The 16954-nt window shown below is 39.3% G+C and overlaps 1 protein-coding gene across 2 annotated transcripts; it reads left to right on the top strand.

Annotated features, from left to right (window-relative positions):
• Positions 1 to 248: 248 nt before the first annotated feature.
• LOC108954299 lies at positions 249 to 1684 on the top strand. Of its 2 annotated transcripts, none has more exons than XR_005551038.1 (3): positions 249 to 574; positions 949 to 1342; positions 1483 to 1684. XR_005551038.1 is itself a non-coding variant. In XM_039312356.1 (3 exons), the coding sequence occupies exons 1-3, from the start codon at positions 550 to 552 to the stop codon at positions 1498 to 1500; spliced, it is 309 nt and encodes a 102-aa protein (XP_039168290.1). In that variant the 5' UTR covers positions 250 to 549; the 3' UTR covers positions 1501 to 1684. The 2 variants fall into 2 exon arrangements, 1 of the variants encoding a protein (XP_039168290.1); XM_039312356.1 differs by having other exon boundaries at positions 250 to 574; positions 1077 to 1342.
• Positions 1685 to 16954: the final 15270 nt, after the last annotated feature.

Below are 16954 nucleotides of genomic sequence, written 5' to 3'. Positions count from 1 at the left end.
GCCCCTTGGGAAAAATATAAGAGTGTTTGGTTCGGCATTTGAAGGCTATTTGGCAAAATGCTTGCCTTTGGAATGCTGAAAGCCCAAAGCAAGTGGGGACCTGCTTTGGGCATTTCAGCATTTTCGGCATGCTGATGTAGGGAATTAATGAATTTTTCCCGATTGCTTATTTTACCCTTAAAATTTTATTAAAGTCCACTTTTACCCATACTAAACAAAACCCTAGCTCTTTCCACGTTTTCCTCTCCTTCTCCATCGACGCGGCTCTCTCTGCAGCGTTCTTCTCCCAGCAACTCGCACCACTCCATCTCGATTTGAATCCGAGCACCACTCCATCAAGGCCGAAGTTCGTCGCACGAGCGAGTGAGATCCGAGATTCGAGCAATCCGAGCACCACTCGGAGGTCCTCCTCTCGTGGATCGGCGACGGCTCCGCTTCCTGCGACGGCGACGGCTTCGGCTCTCCGCCCGAGGTCCAAAGGAGGCTTCGCGTGTGAATTAGGCATAACGGGGTGCTTCATCTGGGTTCGGAGCTCTCTCCTATCCTGCCATGGACTCCAGTAACGGCGCGTTGGGTTCGCTCCTTTCTTGTCTTTCATTCTTGTTCGTTCGTTTCGGTTCTTAATGCAATTATGGGTGACGTCCGGCTGAATCGAGTGCTCTTTGTCTTCTCTGATTTGGGTTCCCATTCGCTTTAAGTTTTGTGGTCGCGTGCTGAAAAAGGAGGGGCTTTATTCTCGTAGCCGAATTTGGTGGGAGTCTGTAATTGAAGTTTCTATCTTTTTTGGTTTAATTCCGTTGTGTGTGGACTCTGCATTCTGGGTTTTTTTCTTTACGAGCTTAGCTGCTTTTTCCGTCTATTGGGTCTCGTCGTTTGTGTATCTTTAAGGGCAATCGTCGGTTGGTGTCTCTTAACTCTTTATCTGCTTGAATGATCCGTGTTTTGTAGTGATAATTGAACAGGGATTCTCATGTTGGGTGTTGCCCTTAGAGTGATTAGTCTTGAGGCAGCTGGTGCAAAGTCAGGCCACTATGTAAAATCGACCCCAACCATCCGTCCTCCTTGTTTGTTTACAGTAGTTTGTGACATTCATTCCCTGTTTCCGCAACAAATGGTCCACCTCCTAAGCCGTGGGAAAGAGCCGGGGGTTCATCAGGTCCTGCGCCATTTAAGCCGCCATCATCTGGAAGCACTAGTGATAGAGTGGAAGCTTCCGGAACAGCAAGACCCGGTGAAATTGTTTCGACTACTGATAAAACTATTCCTGTCAATGCAAATTCTATTGCCAGGCCAGTTCCCACCAGGCCATGGGAGCAACAATCCTATGGCAACAGTTATGGAGGTGCATATATACTGCTTATTTTATGTCTGTAGTTGCATGTGTTTTCATTACAATTTGATTGTGTGTGTATCTCAGCTATTGCTTTATAGAACAATATAACATAAGATGGTTCTCAGTTAATCTTTTGATAATCATTGCAGGATATAGTTCATTGGTGAGGGTTTGGGTGGTCAGAAGACTCAGAACAGCCAAATCGACTCGAGGGGGAATTCGAGCCTATTTTTCTGGGATCTTTTTCCCCTTCTTTTTCTTTATTTTCTTTTTGTTTTATTTTATTCCCCCTTGCTCCTACGTTGCTTCTTCCCTAATCATAACTATGGATTTGCTTCTTCTTTTTAATAATCCAAGTCTTTCTCGTTTTTAATTAATTAATTAATTTATATACTGCCAAAATTTAGAAGTCTCATGTCATGGCTAATAATCTTGGCCTGCTGATTACCCACGGTAAAATTTGGAGCAATCGATGTTATGCTTCCTTCGCTCTTCTTTGTAAGCATAAAATAGAGGTCACGCGCTTTTCTTTGTAAGCATGAAATAGAGGTCACAGTTATGAGTGTCAATTCATGTTAGTGTCGTACGTACATGATTAATTGATCGTGTCAACTTACTTGACATAAACATGATTTTAAAATTATTGAACCGACACGACACGATACAACACATGTATATGATGCCAAATCAACGATGTTAAAACAAAACTAACTAATGAACACGGAGCTGACATAATATATCCCTTAATTTTTTATACTATCTACCAATTGTAATGATTGCCAACAAAATATCTTAAAATATATGTGAATATTCAACGAAACATCACTTATGGAACAATCTATTTCCGCTGAGAGTCCTTCCCTTTTTATATGCGATGCTTACTAAAAAAAAAAATAACATCCACAATCGGTCGCTTTATTATTCACCAAATAAGTTCACCTTTTTTTTGCTATATCATTTTTATTTTTTGACAATCAATAGCCCAACTTTTTATTAATATACTAGAATGATCATTAATTAACGAAAATAATTAATATTTTAATAATTAAAAAAATTATTTAAAGTTGAAAACAAACTTAAAAAACTCATTAGCCAAAAGTTGAGCTTTGCATCTGATCTGTAATCAAATTCTTTTAATATAATTTTTAAATAAATTTATTAATATATATCTTTTACATTACTCTCAACATGAAAATGTAAATGTTATATAGCCATTATTTTTTTTTTTTTTGCAATTTTAAAAACATTAAAACTAAAAACTTAATTTGGTCACACCAAAGAGCTTTTCAAATACATGTTTAACAAACAGTCTTGCATTTCCCTAAAGTGCTTTTCAATTACAGTTTACCAAACAGTCTAGTATTTTGGAAAACTCATTTATCTTAAAGGTATTTGCATTCTCCCAAGGGCATTTTCCCAAAGCTGAACCAAACGGGCCCTCAGTATCAGTATACACTTTTCCTTGAAGAGCAAGACCATTCACTATTTCAGTGAATCAGGTGAACATTTGTGTTACTGTTTCATTAGATTTTTTCATCTTGAATAACTTGTAGCTTCTAAGCAAGATGTTTAGCTTTGTTTCTTTCACCCCGTATGTTCTTTCAAATGTCAGCATGATGTAATCTCGAATTTCCTTAATTGTACCACAAAAATAAATTATATTAAACCCAAATGGTGATAAAGCATAATACAAGAGATGTTTGGCCTTAGCATTAAGAGGAGCTTTTCTTTCAAGCTTCTTCCATGTTGTTAACAGCAACGGCTTCTTGACCGTCTTGGTAGAAGCCAGTACTTCTACACCATTTATAATTACATCTCACATATCCAGATTATTGGATTCAATGTATGATTTACTTCTTTGCTTCCAATAACTATGGTTGCTTCCATTAAAGTAAGGTGGCTTGTTGGGAGCTTGAGTATCATCAATAAAAAAGCCGTCACGGTTAGCTATAAGAGAGGATCTTTATGCTCATAAGTAATGCACTTCAAATAATGAGCAAAGGGCTCTAATGCAAATTGTTAGTGGCTAACAATACATCTTAGAGGGATAAATAGACTGTTTTGGAAAATTTGGCAATCTTTCATAGAAATTAGCTAATCTTTAAGCAAAAATTAGGTCAACGTGATGTTTAGAAAAGCTATAAAGCAACCGTGTGCAAATAGGAGTAAACAGATGAAAATAGCAACGCACAGAGGATTATAGTGGTTTGCCTTTGTCCACAAACCTACGTCCACTCTTCAAACTAACAACCATAAGGCGGGCTGGATTCCACTAGTAATTTGCTTGAAAAGTTACAAATAACTAACACTTATCCTTTACAAAATAGATATCACTATTAGGATTCAATTACAGCTCTTACTCTTATATGCTTAATCCTTAGCACAATTACCAAATAGCATGAATACTAAAATAGTACGACAGAAAGCGTATAGCTAAGTAAAACAGCAAGAAGTAAACTTCTTGATCTTTTGAAGTTGCACACTCTAACACATGGCTTATGAGGTCTTCTCTTTTATAGTCATCTTCAATCTATCCATTGAGGGTGGATTGGAGAAGCAAATAGCCGTTGGAATTACCATTGAGCTGTTGTTCGTGGATGGAAATATCAATATTACTCTTTTCCTCAAACCTTTGTAGACTATCTAGAAATAGCAAATGTTGTTATCTTCTCATTACAGTCTTTGACAGACATGTCAAATGACTTATCTACTTGGCTACATGTTTCATCTAGATTTTACTACTGTACAAGTCCAAGGCCACAATGGCTAGTTTGCTGACCCAATAAATATCATCAGATGTATGTCGTTGTCACAACACCATCAACCCGATCTTTATAGCTTCAACACAAATATCATCAATTGCTGATCTTTTAGGTCCACTAGTACTGTTTACAAAAAAACCATATAAGGAGATTTTGCGAACTTCTTTCCTATGGATTACACCATGGATATTGCGCAGTCCTTTAATCCAAACATTTGCATACATCATAATAAATATTATACTAAGGATAGTTTAGACATCATCAAAATCACTTGGAGATGTTTTTCCAATAGAAATGACCTAGATGAGCCCATATAATCAAGTTTAGACCTAGGTTTTTGCTATATAGACATATTTATCCGATAATTCAAAGTCAGCAAATCAAAATTTCACAATAGTTAAACACATGAGAAGAGAAGAGAATCCTCTAGACCAAGCCTTGGCCAAGACACCCCCTTTGCGACATTGCCTTTCGCCGCACAGTTGCTGCTACTTGCTACTCCCAGCCGCAACGCCCCGACGACCTTTGTCGCCTATGAGCCATCTCGCCATCGCTGTGCTGCTGTGACCCATGACGACGCTAGCTGCTCCATGCTACCTAAGCAACCCACATTGCCTATTGATGATCGCTGCTCCCTACTATCAAGCTATCCCGTGGAGCCTCGACATCGCTCACTACTTCTTTGTGATTGAGCTGCTACCTCACGACATCCCTACCAACTTGAGCCATGAGCCCCGACATGAACTCACCACTTCTCCGTGGCCGGATCTATAGTCCATTCATCGCGGCGTACTCACCATCTCGAGCTGCAGAAGTTCCCCGACAAGCATATTGCCCTACCATCATCTTGAGCCGCTGCAACAAGCACCATCGCTGTCTTAGCCAGTGAACCGCCCACCACCGTCGAGTCCCGTCTTGCAATTCCAGTCCAATTACATCAAGTTCAAATTTGGAAAGTCAATATGCAAATTAGGTAGTTTTCTTATTTTTAATTGATTTGAATATTTACTAGTCTATTTTGATTGATTGTCATCTTTTATCAAATATTCAAGCAATAATGCATATCCACAAAATCTTAGAAATTACCCCAAGTTAGGAAACTTTTCTAACTCAACAACGTGCTTGGATGGTAGTTCGATCTGTAGCTATGAGATATGATATCCGGTAGTTCAAAAAATCTTCCATCTTATCCATAATTACTTGGATACGATCCTTGATTTACTTGTTTTCAAATTTAAACAAAAAACGTTCCATTAATATATTTAATCACTTGGATGTAATCGCTGGTTTATTCCGTTTCTAAGTTTAAATAGATAAGATAAATTGTGTGGATTATATTTGTTTGAATGGTTGTCCATTATTTGATTATTTCCATAAAAAAAATCCAAAAAAGATTAGATTTGATTTGATTTGATTTTTGTTAATAATATTGCATGTTTTAGGTTTGACTGCATGTTTAAATTAAGTAATTTATTTATTCCGAAATTCAAAATAAAAAATGCAAAAAAAAAATTGCCTTAGAATAAGTTAGATCTTTTCTTTTTAGCTTAAATTGCATGTTTAAATATAGGGTTTTTTAATTACGAGTTTTAGTTAAAACAAAAACAAAAAATCTTCATATGCGTATCATGTAGAACTAGGTTTATCCATTGCATGTCATTTAGTAATTGCAGGTTCAGGATCATTAAATTAAAACATGTGACATGTCAACATAGCTACATGATAATTATTGCCAACCATTAGAGTTAGGTCATTTAATTAAAACTATGTGATGTATAGTTTGCACGTTATATTTATTTAATTACATGTCGTAAGTCATTTTAGTATAGACATATTTCGTACATCGTTACATTTGAAATAATTATGTATTGCATGTTGTTTAAATTTCATTTAGATAAGTGAAAATCCATAAAATAAAATAAAAAACAAAACAAAACAATTAAGTGATTTCTTGTTAATTAAAAATCAAATCTAGGTTGTTGGTGTGATTTTTGAGCTAATATTGTAGATGTTTTTATTGCTCTAAGGTACTACAATTTATTCATTACTTTATTGGATGTTACTCTGTTTATTTGCACATCCGCATGATCATCTACATAATATGAAGTAACAAAATCAATTCAAGCTATCTAATAAATATTTTTTTTTATAAAAGAATGATATCGAGAGCTCATTCGAGAAATCTAGGTAATCAAATCTTTGAACCCAAAATCTTTTATTTGTAGGAATAAAGTAAATTTTGCGTTACTTTATTTAGGTTTCTAATCAAATCATAGCAAATTAATTAGTATCGATTACTTATTGAAAATTATTTGCATATTAAGAATTTGAATAACAAGTTGTGAATTGATATGGATTGAGTTAAGTTTGTGGTTAATAATCTATTAATCAAAATCCTAGGTGGTACACTTTAAGGATGTGTCACCCTATGAAACACGGACACGTTGCCCATGCTTCCATGTCGAAGCGTGTCGAACACTTTGACATGCTTGGACATGGTTGGACATGCAGTCAACGCGTGTCGGATTTTTCGACACGTGGTCAACTTTTTCGACACGCGTATTTGAGAGAGAGATTGTTGAAGAAAACGATGGAAGGTGGAGGTGAGGTTGAGGGAGCGGAGGTGAGGCCACAACGGCAAGGGAGGGCCAGAGGAAAAGCATAAATTGAGGCGACGCTGCGATGGAGGGTTGGCGGTGAGGCCGTAGCTGCGAAGGAGGAAGGGCCAGAGGTGAGCGACTGTGATGAGGCAACTAAGAGAGCTGAGAGCATCATGCGATGAGAAGGAAGGAAGAGGCCGTCGTTAGGGTTTTAGCAAGAAGAGAGGGAGGGTGGTGGGGGATGACGGAAAGAAACCAGGGGCGGAGAGGGGGTGGATGGGGGTGGGGGAGAGAGAAATCAGCTAAATGGCAGGTGCTCTTGGGGGTGGGGAAGAAACCGAGGGGGTGGGGGAGTTGGTGGTGGCATGGGGGAAGGGGGGGAGGGGGAGAGAGAGAGAGCAAGGAAGAAACTGAGCGGGCAAGGAGTAGGTGGTGGCGTGAGGGAACGGGGGGAGAGGGAGAGTAGGGGAAAACAGACATGGAGGTGATTGATCGGGGCAAGGGAGTAGGTGGTGGCGTGGGGGGAAGGGGAAGGGGAGGGAGGGGAGAGAGAGAGAGGAGAGAAGGGGAAGAAATGAGGGGCGGGAGAGCAAGGATTGGGTGATTGATGGGGGCTAGGGAGCAAATGGTGGCGTGGGGGAAGGGGAAGGGGAGGGGGAGAGAGAAATGAGGAGGGGGTAAAGTTATTTTCGTTAAAAAAATAAATAAATGATTTAAAAAGTGATTTCAAAAAATAAAAATATTAGATGTTAAATAATGATAAATTTTAATTATTATAGAAAATCATAGATTTATTTAAATAAAGTTGATTCTATTTTGTTGTTAGTTATTAATTTCATTCATAATTTTTGTTAAAATTAAAAACATATTCTCAAATATGGGTACGCATTAACTATGAATATGTCTTTCAAATTTTATATGAATAGATTTATTAATATTATTAGTGTAAATTTATTGTAAATTCTTTTTTATTATTTATTTATTTGTAAATTTGAAAATAAAAATATTTATTTAATATATAATGTGTCCGGACGTGTTTAAATTCTCTATTTTTGAGAAATGATGTGTCGACATGTCGTGTGGTATTATGTCGCGTGTCAATGTCTTGTGTCAATGCTACTTGGGTGTCACCATGTGTCAAAAGTGACCCAATTAAATATATCCATTAGGACCATTTGTTTTGATGATGGAAAATTTTATTTAGACTTTTTATTAGTTTTCTTTTATTGTCATTTGTCATTCCATGAGGTCCACATCAACAAAGTATTGAAAAGACAACAACAAGGGATGAAGACGATGACGATGACGATGATTATAGAAATAGAGAGAGGGGGAGAGATACACGAGGGGCAAGGATGACCGTGCGGCTACCGTCATTGTTGTCAGGATCACCAAACCCTCATCTAGGAAAATGGGACAGCAAGCACGCAAGTGCACATGGACACCATCTAGGCTCATCAAAATGGATGATTGGTCAATTTGTTAATCCATGTTCGAGTTGAATAAATCATTAATTGGTTAGTTACATTAAATAAATTAATCATACATGAGTTTAAATATAACATAAATATTAAATAGATCATAAATCAATTTATAATTATTTAAACTTAGTCCACCTCTATAATTCTCTTTTCGTTCTTTATCTCTTTCATTTGATTTCACGTTCGCTCACTTTGCATTCTCACATCAATTTGAGTATGAATTTTCATAAATTGAGATAATGAAAGTGTTTTAATGATACAGATTGAGCTAGATATGATTAGTTAGATTTGGGTCACTAAATTTGTATTGTATAAAAATAAGTTAAAATGAGTTAAATAAATTTATTTGAGTTGGACTATTGTCGGTCTAACCAACCTGTTTGATGAGTCTAACACCACCCGACCATCTAAATTTGTCTTATCCCTAAGGGGGTGATTTTTCTCTCTTTCCCTCGGAAGGGCTCCACGACCCTCGCCTAAGACAATCGATTCCCGTAGTCGTTCCCTTCTTGCGGTGGACGCCACTGCAATTGGGCGTGGCAGTGCCCCGTCGCAGTGGCAAGCAATGGCGTTGAGGGCCTTTTCGGCTTCTTCTTTTTATTAGTTTTTTAAATTTTTTAGGCCTATATTGGTCACCTATTTAGCACGACATCAACATGAAGTGTCCTGATGGTAGATAATAAAAAAGAGACAAAAGAAAAGGGGGTCTTTTCGTCCTTAAAATAAATTGAACTTATTGAGATACTCATTTAAAGGAGTATAAAATAACGCGCAAGCCGCTCATGCATGTTAGCATGAGTGAATATATATAGGATGTATGAGTACAGAAAGCAAGGCGTTGGTGGCTATAATTCTACGTGTACCATTTAAGATAGCTATCGAATGATACATTATTAAAATATCTCATATATTGATAGATTATAAGGTTTATATACTCATATATATGTGGTCTTTCTTCATCTATTAATTTAAATTTTTGTATAGAACTTTCCAATATGGTATTAGAACCGATAAGGTGCTACTCGATTTATTTTGTTTGTACATCTATCTCATTTATCAAACTTTGGAAAAATTGTCCAAAAAGTCCTAAACATTTTGCACTTTTGCCAATTTAGTCATAAACCTTTTAATTTTGCTAATTGAATCCTAAACATTTTCACTTTTTGTTGATTTAGTTCATCCGGTCAATTTTGGCCACAAAATACTGACGTGGACACCGGTGGTGCCACGTAGGACTGCCGACGCTGACATTGACAATTTTTAATAATATTTTAATTTTTTTGAATTTTTACTTTTTTTTTGAAAAAAAAAAATATTTTTTCCTTTTTTCTTTTCTTTTCTAATTTTTTTTTTTTTTTTGTCTTTCTTGGCCTTTTCCGGTGGCTGGCCACTAGCCACAGTCAGCCGGCTGGCCTCACCCGCCACAGGCGAGGCCCGGCTGGGCGAGGAGGAGCCTCGGCAAGGGCTCCTTCGGCGATGGTGATGCCGGGCGAGGCCGGCTTGGCCTAGGTGACGGCCACCTCGCCAAATCTGGTGAGGGGAGCCCTCGCCAGGGCTTGCCCTCTCCTAGGCGAGCATCGACCTCACCACTGCTTCTCGCCATAGCAGCATCGTCGGGCCTCCAGGTCGAAGGCTTCTTCTTCTTCGACCTGAGCCGAGCCAAGCCATGCTGGGGGAGGGTGGGGGCATTGTTCTTCGGTTGGTGGGGGGAGAAATGGAGGTGTTGATCAAGCTCTGGGACCTCATCGCGCAGAATCCGGCACAATTTGCTGATAAGCTAGCATGGATTTGTGGCAGATGCCCCAATTCTAGTCTGTCCTCGCCAGATCTCAAGGGTGGTCTCGCGTTCACACCTCAATGCAGTTCTCACCGTTGTCTTCTTCTTCTCCTCGTCATTCGTGATCGGCATCATTGCCCTCCTCATCAATGCAAAATCGTCACCGTCGCCATCACCCGGCCAGGGGTGAGGGCCGGCCTCGCCAGATCTAGTCTGGGTGAGGCCGACGCTCACTTGGGTGAGGGCGAGCCCCGACGAGGGCTCCCCTCGCCAGATCTGGCGAGGCTGGCCCGCCCGCCAGCCGGCCTCGCCCGGCATCGCCGTCGCCGGACGAGCCCCCTCGTCGAGACTCCTCCTCATCCGGGCGGGCCTTGCCTGTGGCGGCGAGGCCAGCCGGCCATTGCCTATGGCCGGCCATCGGAAAAAGCCAAGAAAGCCAAAAAAAAAAAAAAAAAAAAAAAAAAAAAAAGGAGGGAAAAACAGAAAAAAATAATAATAAATGATAAAAATTCAAAAAAATTCAAAAATATTAAAATATTATTTAAAATTGTCCAACGTCGCACCAGCAATCCTATGTGGCACCGCCGGTGTCCACATCAGCATTTTCCGGCCAAAATTTGCCGGATGTACTGAATCGACAAGAAGTGAAAAAGTTTATGACTCAATTGGCAAAATTAAAAGGTTTAGAACTGAATTGACAAAAGTTCAATAGGTTTATGACTCAAACTGTACATGTCATTCTTATTTCAATTTGCACTTAATCCAACCTCTGAGTTTAAGGTCTGGGTATGGTTCAAAAGGGAGTGGAGGTCAAATTGGATGCTAAGTTTTTATATATTTGAAACATAGAATTTTGTTGATCAAGAATATATTTTTCCTACGTGATGCTACGCAGTAGAGATTTGAGGAGAAACTTTTAAGAGCTGACATATTCGCAAAAACAAGTGAAACTCCATTTAAGACAGATTTCCAAGTGTCTCTATCTATTTCCCTGTCATTTCGGGTTTGCACGAGCGCTGGTTACGTGAAAATGGAAGCCCAAACGCGCATGTAAATTTTCAAATCATTTTGTATGGGCTTCGTCTTACCTATCGATCAGAGGTAGAGGATAAATCCACACGCTCTTTACTAGATCAGCCCAATCACTTATCTAGATTATTAAAAGTGAGTCCTATTTTTTTAAAAGAAAAAACATATGCTTATTCTAATAGAAGATTTTCCATCGATTAAATTACCCTATACATTTGGTCTAATAGAAAATTTTGATAACGCTTAGAAATGTGCGAGGTCCTTCTCGGGCACATTATTCATGCTAAACAACGCGAGAATCATCTCACAACAATGATTCACTCGCAGATTAGATGGATTTAATCTGTTTTGTTGACATTCGCATGACATTGAAATAGGATTTGCCTTGAAGCTTGCAAAAGTCTTAAGTATTCAGCGCAATTTTTAATCATGTTTTACTGACATTCACGTTTGTCATTGCTTATTCTCTTAAACAAAACTGGCTTTCAGATGTAATTAGGCTTTGTGATGTTTTCATCAAACCTTGAGTTGAAACCTTTCTTAAGACAAGTTGATTATGGCCCTATTGTGACCTGCCTTCATGTGAGCCACATAGAATTTGGCTAATAGATTACTAAATCTAAACTTAGTCGAGCTCTCCCAAATTCATATCATTTCACAATTTATGGTCCAAGTTCTTAATATGCAAAATTATTTTTATTCAAGAGTTGCCATACCCAAGTAAAGTAATGGGAGAGTTACTTTACTCTTAGGAACCATAGAGTTTAAGGTTGGAGATTTGATTACACTAATTAATCAATTAATACTCTTTCAGTATGTATCCTTATTCAACAACCAAATAAAGTGTCCATCTAACGTTTTATACTAATCACAACTCCTAAGATTCAATGTGTAACCAAGCTAAGGAAAATGCAATCCATGCACCAAAGGGGCATGATTGGAATAATGAAAATGTGCAAACAACAACCAACATTTATTTCCATTAACATTCAATCTGTATTGGCCCGATTTGGTTTGGTTTTGGGAAAATATTCTTAGAAGAATGCAAGTACTTTTGACATAAAGAAGGTTTTTTAAAATACAAATAGCATTTAATGAGTTATAATTTTACAATACATTGGGGAACAACTTTTGCTTAAATACCGTTTGATAAAAATTATATTTATAAAGGACTTTTACTAGTTTTTTTTTAAAAGAAATGTTTTTAGTTTTTTTCTTTTCTTTTGGGAGTTGATTGCCATATCTAGCCACTAAACGATCGGGTTACCTTGTCATGACCCAAGCAAGTGATGTGGCGACCCCATGCGGTGATTGCTAGTGTGCACAACCCCTTGACCAGCGACCATCAGCCTTTAACTAGCTTTTTTGTGCAAATCCTGGAAAAGATTAATAGTAAACAAAAGGTCAAGACTTGCATTTCGAAAATGCAATTTCCTAAAAGACCTCGGAACCTATTTTGGGTTAAAGATCTTTAGAGCCTTTCGGAGATGCAATTGTAATTCCCGAAAATTGAGCAAAAAATGAACAAAATGTTATTTGCATTTTAGCCAAAGGACTTTAGAATCCCAAAGCCCATTTAAAATTTTGAACCAAATGAGGTTATTTTAAAGTTTTGAGAGCTTATTCAATTTTGAGCATAATTTCTTTTTTAAAAGGACTTTCACACATTTTAAGAGAAAAGTATTCAAAAACTAATTTTCAAGCTTCTTCCTAACTTCTAGAAAAGATAATTTTTTTCCAGAAATATTTTTAGAAATATATTTTAATATTAAAAAATAATATTAGATTATATTATATAATCAGGCGAACCAAGGTCGGCAGCACCCACAACCCAAAACAACAAGAAATTAAAAAACGAAAAAAAAAAAACAAAAACAAAAACAAAGCCCAGCCCGGGATCTAAGTTAACCCTAAAAGCTCTTGCTATCCCCATCTTTCTTTGCTAATCTCTCCGTTTACCCACACTGCTCCCAGAAGCGTTCCCAGCACAAACGCAGGCTTCCCTCTTCTCCATGGACCGAGAATATACGCTGGTTCAAGCACTACAGAAAACGCTCAAGTTTAATTAAAATAACTCAGGCAACATTATAAGCCGTGTCCAGCCATCACGCCGCTGCCATCTGTGGCTACAGCCACCACCACCCTTTATCTTCGCCGGCCAAGAACCGATCCCTCGCAGAAACACGACGCGCGCCGAAAAAGCGACAAAACGAGGACATACAAAGCAAAGGATAGCGATGGGAATGTACCAAAACGCATCTAACGAAAAACAAGCACCCAAAATGGACTGAAGACTAAGAACGACTGCACAAATCTCACTCAGGCATTTCATCGAACACACGGAAGGCGGCAGCTGAGAGGAGGTTATAGACTTGTCCGAGACGCGAACTCGGACCAAAATCAGCAAGCAATGAATAAGTGAGATTCAGCTTCAGTACAGGGACGACTCGTTTGCACTCATTACAAGCATGAATGAAAAAAACAGCAAGTCTTAGCCACAAACGAATGACACAAACGAGCATCTAACAGGCATTTCATCGAGCAAGGTGGCGTGCACCATCTGAGGAACGAACGAAAGCTCAACCGAGACTTCAGACGAGGACCGAGACAGATCGTAAAGGACCGAAAAAAAAAAAACCCAACAGCAGCAAAGCACAACATAGATGGGGTCGGACTAGCGCGAACCAGACGACGGCAGCCCGGTCCGGCGAGCCCAAAACAGGGCACAGAAAGGAAAGCAAAACAGGGGCAGTCGGAAATGCTCCCTCCCCGGCTCGGCGGCGTCGGACGGTGGGACTACGTCCGTTCGCCTCACTCGTTCTCGGTTCCTCTCTCGGCTCTGTCTCACTCTTGGTCTCCCTCAACTCTCGGTCTCGCTCTCTCGCCTTCTCTCTGTTCGGACCCCCCTTTACAGCCCCTCTTCTCCAACGAATCGACCTGCCGAAATGTCCAATCAATGGAGGCCCTTCGCCTTCCGGTCTCTTGCGCGTCGGCCGGTCCTTGGCCTACACCGGCGGTCCTTCTCTCCTCCCTGCTCTGCCGCCGGTCTGTCCCTTGCCTTAGACAGACCTGCTGCCTTGAGCTCCTCGACCTGACTGACAGCTTGAGTTGTCAAGTCAGGTGAAGCTCATCTCCTTCTGGTCCTTGCAGCGCCAGCCGGTCCTCTCCCTCAACCGGCGGTCTCTTGGGTGTCCTACGCCGTGCGGCCGCGCCAGGAAGAAAGGGGAGAGAAGGAAGAAGACCCGTGCACGGGACGGGCCGGGCCGGGGAGGAAAGGAAGTGGGCCGGCCCGCAAAGGGGTGGTGGTGGAAAGAAAAAAAGTAGGGGACCGGGTCAGGGACCGGCCAGGAAAGGAAATGGGCCGTTTGATCCGGCCCTATTTCATTTATTAATTTTTTCTTTAAAAAAAAAAAAAAACTAGTACTATTGATGCAAATGATCCTAATACCTATATGTGTGTAATTCAATGAAAATTGTTTTTGTTAGGGCCAAGCCAATCTCTAATTTAAACTTAAATAGCTAGTCAAAATATATATATATATATATATATATATGTGTGTGTGTGTGTGTGTGTGTGTGTGTGTGGTGTGAGAGAATGGGGTGGTGGAAAAGGGAGAGAGAAAAGGGTGCCAAAATAAATCAAAAAAATAAATCCTAAACCTTTTGCATTTATGCCAATTTAGTTCTAAACCTTTTTTTGGTACCAATTAAATCCTAAACATTTTTACGTTATGCCAATTCAGTCATTTCTGGCTAATTTTGGTTGGATTTTGCTAACTGGATGCCAACTGACTGACATGACTTGAACTGGGCTAACGTTAACAACTTTTAATAATATTTTAATATTTTTGAATTTTTTTTTCTTCTCCTCTTCTTCCTCCAATCGGACGCAAGACCTTGGTGACCGGCCAGAGGCGACAGCCGGTAGGGTCGAGGTCAACCTTGCCGGCCACCTCGCTAGTGGCTGCGAGGGCGGCCTCATGCTGGGCGACGAGGGTCGAGGGTGAGCCTCGCCCATGGCCGGCGAGGGTGAGCGAACCTACAGAGAGAAGGGAAAGGGTCAGATTTGGAGGAAGGAGGACCCAGATCCGAGAAGCCGAGGACTCGCCGTTGCTGCCCGTCACAACCGTCACTCCTGCAGCCGCCTCCACCCAGCCCCCGACGCTATCACCTTACTATCCTAGCCAAACCCCGAGCCATGGGCAAGGCTTGACCATCGCTAGATCCGGTGAAGGCGAGCCTCGCTGCCTAGGCCTCGAGGGCCAGATCTGGCAAGGTTGAGCCTCGCCGGCCATGGGTGAGCCTCGCTACCTAGCATGAGGCCGGCCTCACGGCCACTGGCGAGGTGGCAGAGGAGAAGAAAAAAAGAAAAAAAAAAAAGAAAATTTTGTTTTTATTAAAAGTTGTCCACGTCAGCGTCAATCAGACCACGTCAATCAACCGGCGTCCAAGTAAAATCCGGCCAAAGTTGGCCGGAAATGACTGAATTGACATAACGTAAAAAATGTTTAGGATTTAATTTGCACCAAAAAAGGTTTATGACTAAATTAGCATAAATGCAAAATATTTAGGACTTTTTTGGCACTTTTCATTAAAACGAGTGTCTAGGTTTTTATGCGTATATTATCGATTGGCTGTATCTAACTCCACCAGCTTGGTATAATAATCTAAGAAACGAACATGAATTTTCAATTATACATGCGACATTGGAATAGATCTAGAGAAAATCGACTTACTCTAACGAGGCATTGATATGATCCACTCATTTAATTGTCTCCTTGCAAGCTACCACTTTACTAAATATATAAATTTTTCAAACTGGACATTCTATATCTAGGGTTACTCTAATACTGCCCGAAACATATAATCGAGTCCCTTTCCTACAGTATGTCTACAATATTGACAACAGAAGCATTTGAGAGGGGCCTGACAATGTGGCAGCGGGTATATTTCCTAAATTGAGATGATGATAATCCCATTAATCATTTGGGAGGAACAATAACATATAAAGAAGCCTTTTTTTATTTTATTAATCTAGTTGTTATTCAACAATAGATAATAAATCATGGCTCGTGAAATTTATATAAATAGTTATTGAGTTTACAATAGCTACTTTACAATTTGTTGTATATGATGTAAGTTGAGATACTTAGTTCTAGTCTAGGAGTCAGAATATATTAGTACATTAGTTAACCTTCATTTGCATAGAATTTTAAGGTGAAGTAATTTTGTCTACATCTTAATCTTATTATTATTATTTTTTTAATAAATCCAGCTAAGTCAGTTTGCTTATGTTTGGTTGCTTGTCTAAATCCTAATCCTAGCGTATGCTTTTTAAAAAAAAAATCTTAAAGTGATTTGGTTAAGTTTGGTTGCTCATGATGCTGACTATGATAATTTTATTGATAATTAGTAAGCCTAATCTCATGGGAAATTATAAAAAAAAAAATTATTGACGCTTTCACTTCACTATATCGTATGAGACAAGGCCGATTCATGCACCAATGACCGATCCCGAAGGATCAAATATTGTTCGACTATACTGGCAGTTGGGTACAGCTAGAAGCCAATAAACAGCCCAATATCAGAGGAAACATGCAAATTTTGACTTGGCTTCCGTCATTTTCAGATAAATATACACTCTAGATAAGATTAGGAAAAGCTGTTGTCCAACCCAACTAAAAAATTAGTGCGTAGGACCTACATCAATGCTAAAAAATGTCGTTTGGAGGCGAAATGAGGAATCAGGTTAGGCAACATCCTACAATCATTAAACCCTCGAATGAAAGTTGTGATTGAACATAAAGGATGCCCATCAACATGCAGATGGCCAAATAATAATGATGACCGCATATAACTAAACAATCATTTTGGATGAAGAAAAATATAATGAAAGAATTATGTAATTTCTTTAGTTGGCATCAAGAATCTTCTGGGGGATGAAAGGAAATACATATATAAAGATAGTGTGC

This window comes from Eucalyptus grandis, chromosome 5 (genome assembly GCF_016545825.1).
Source record: "Eucalyptus grandis isolate ANBG69807.140 chromosome 5, ASM1654582v1, whole genome shotgun sequence".
NCBI lineage: Eukaryota > Viridiplantae > Streptophyta > Magnoliopsida > Myrtales > Myrtaceae > Eucalyptus > Eucalyptus grandis.
The sequence above is the reverse complement of the archived record's forward strand: the minus strand, read 5'-3'. Positions and strand labels throughout refer to the sequence as shown.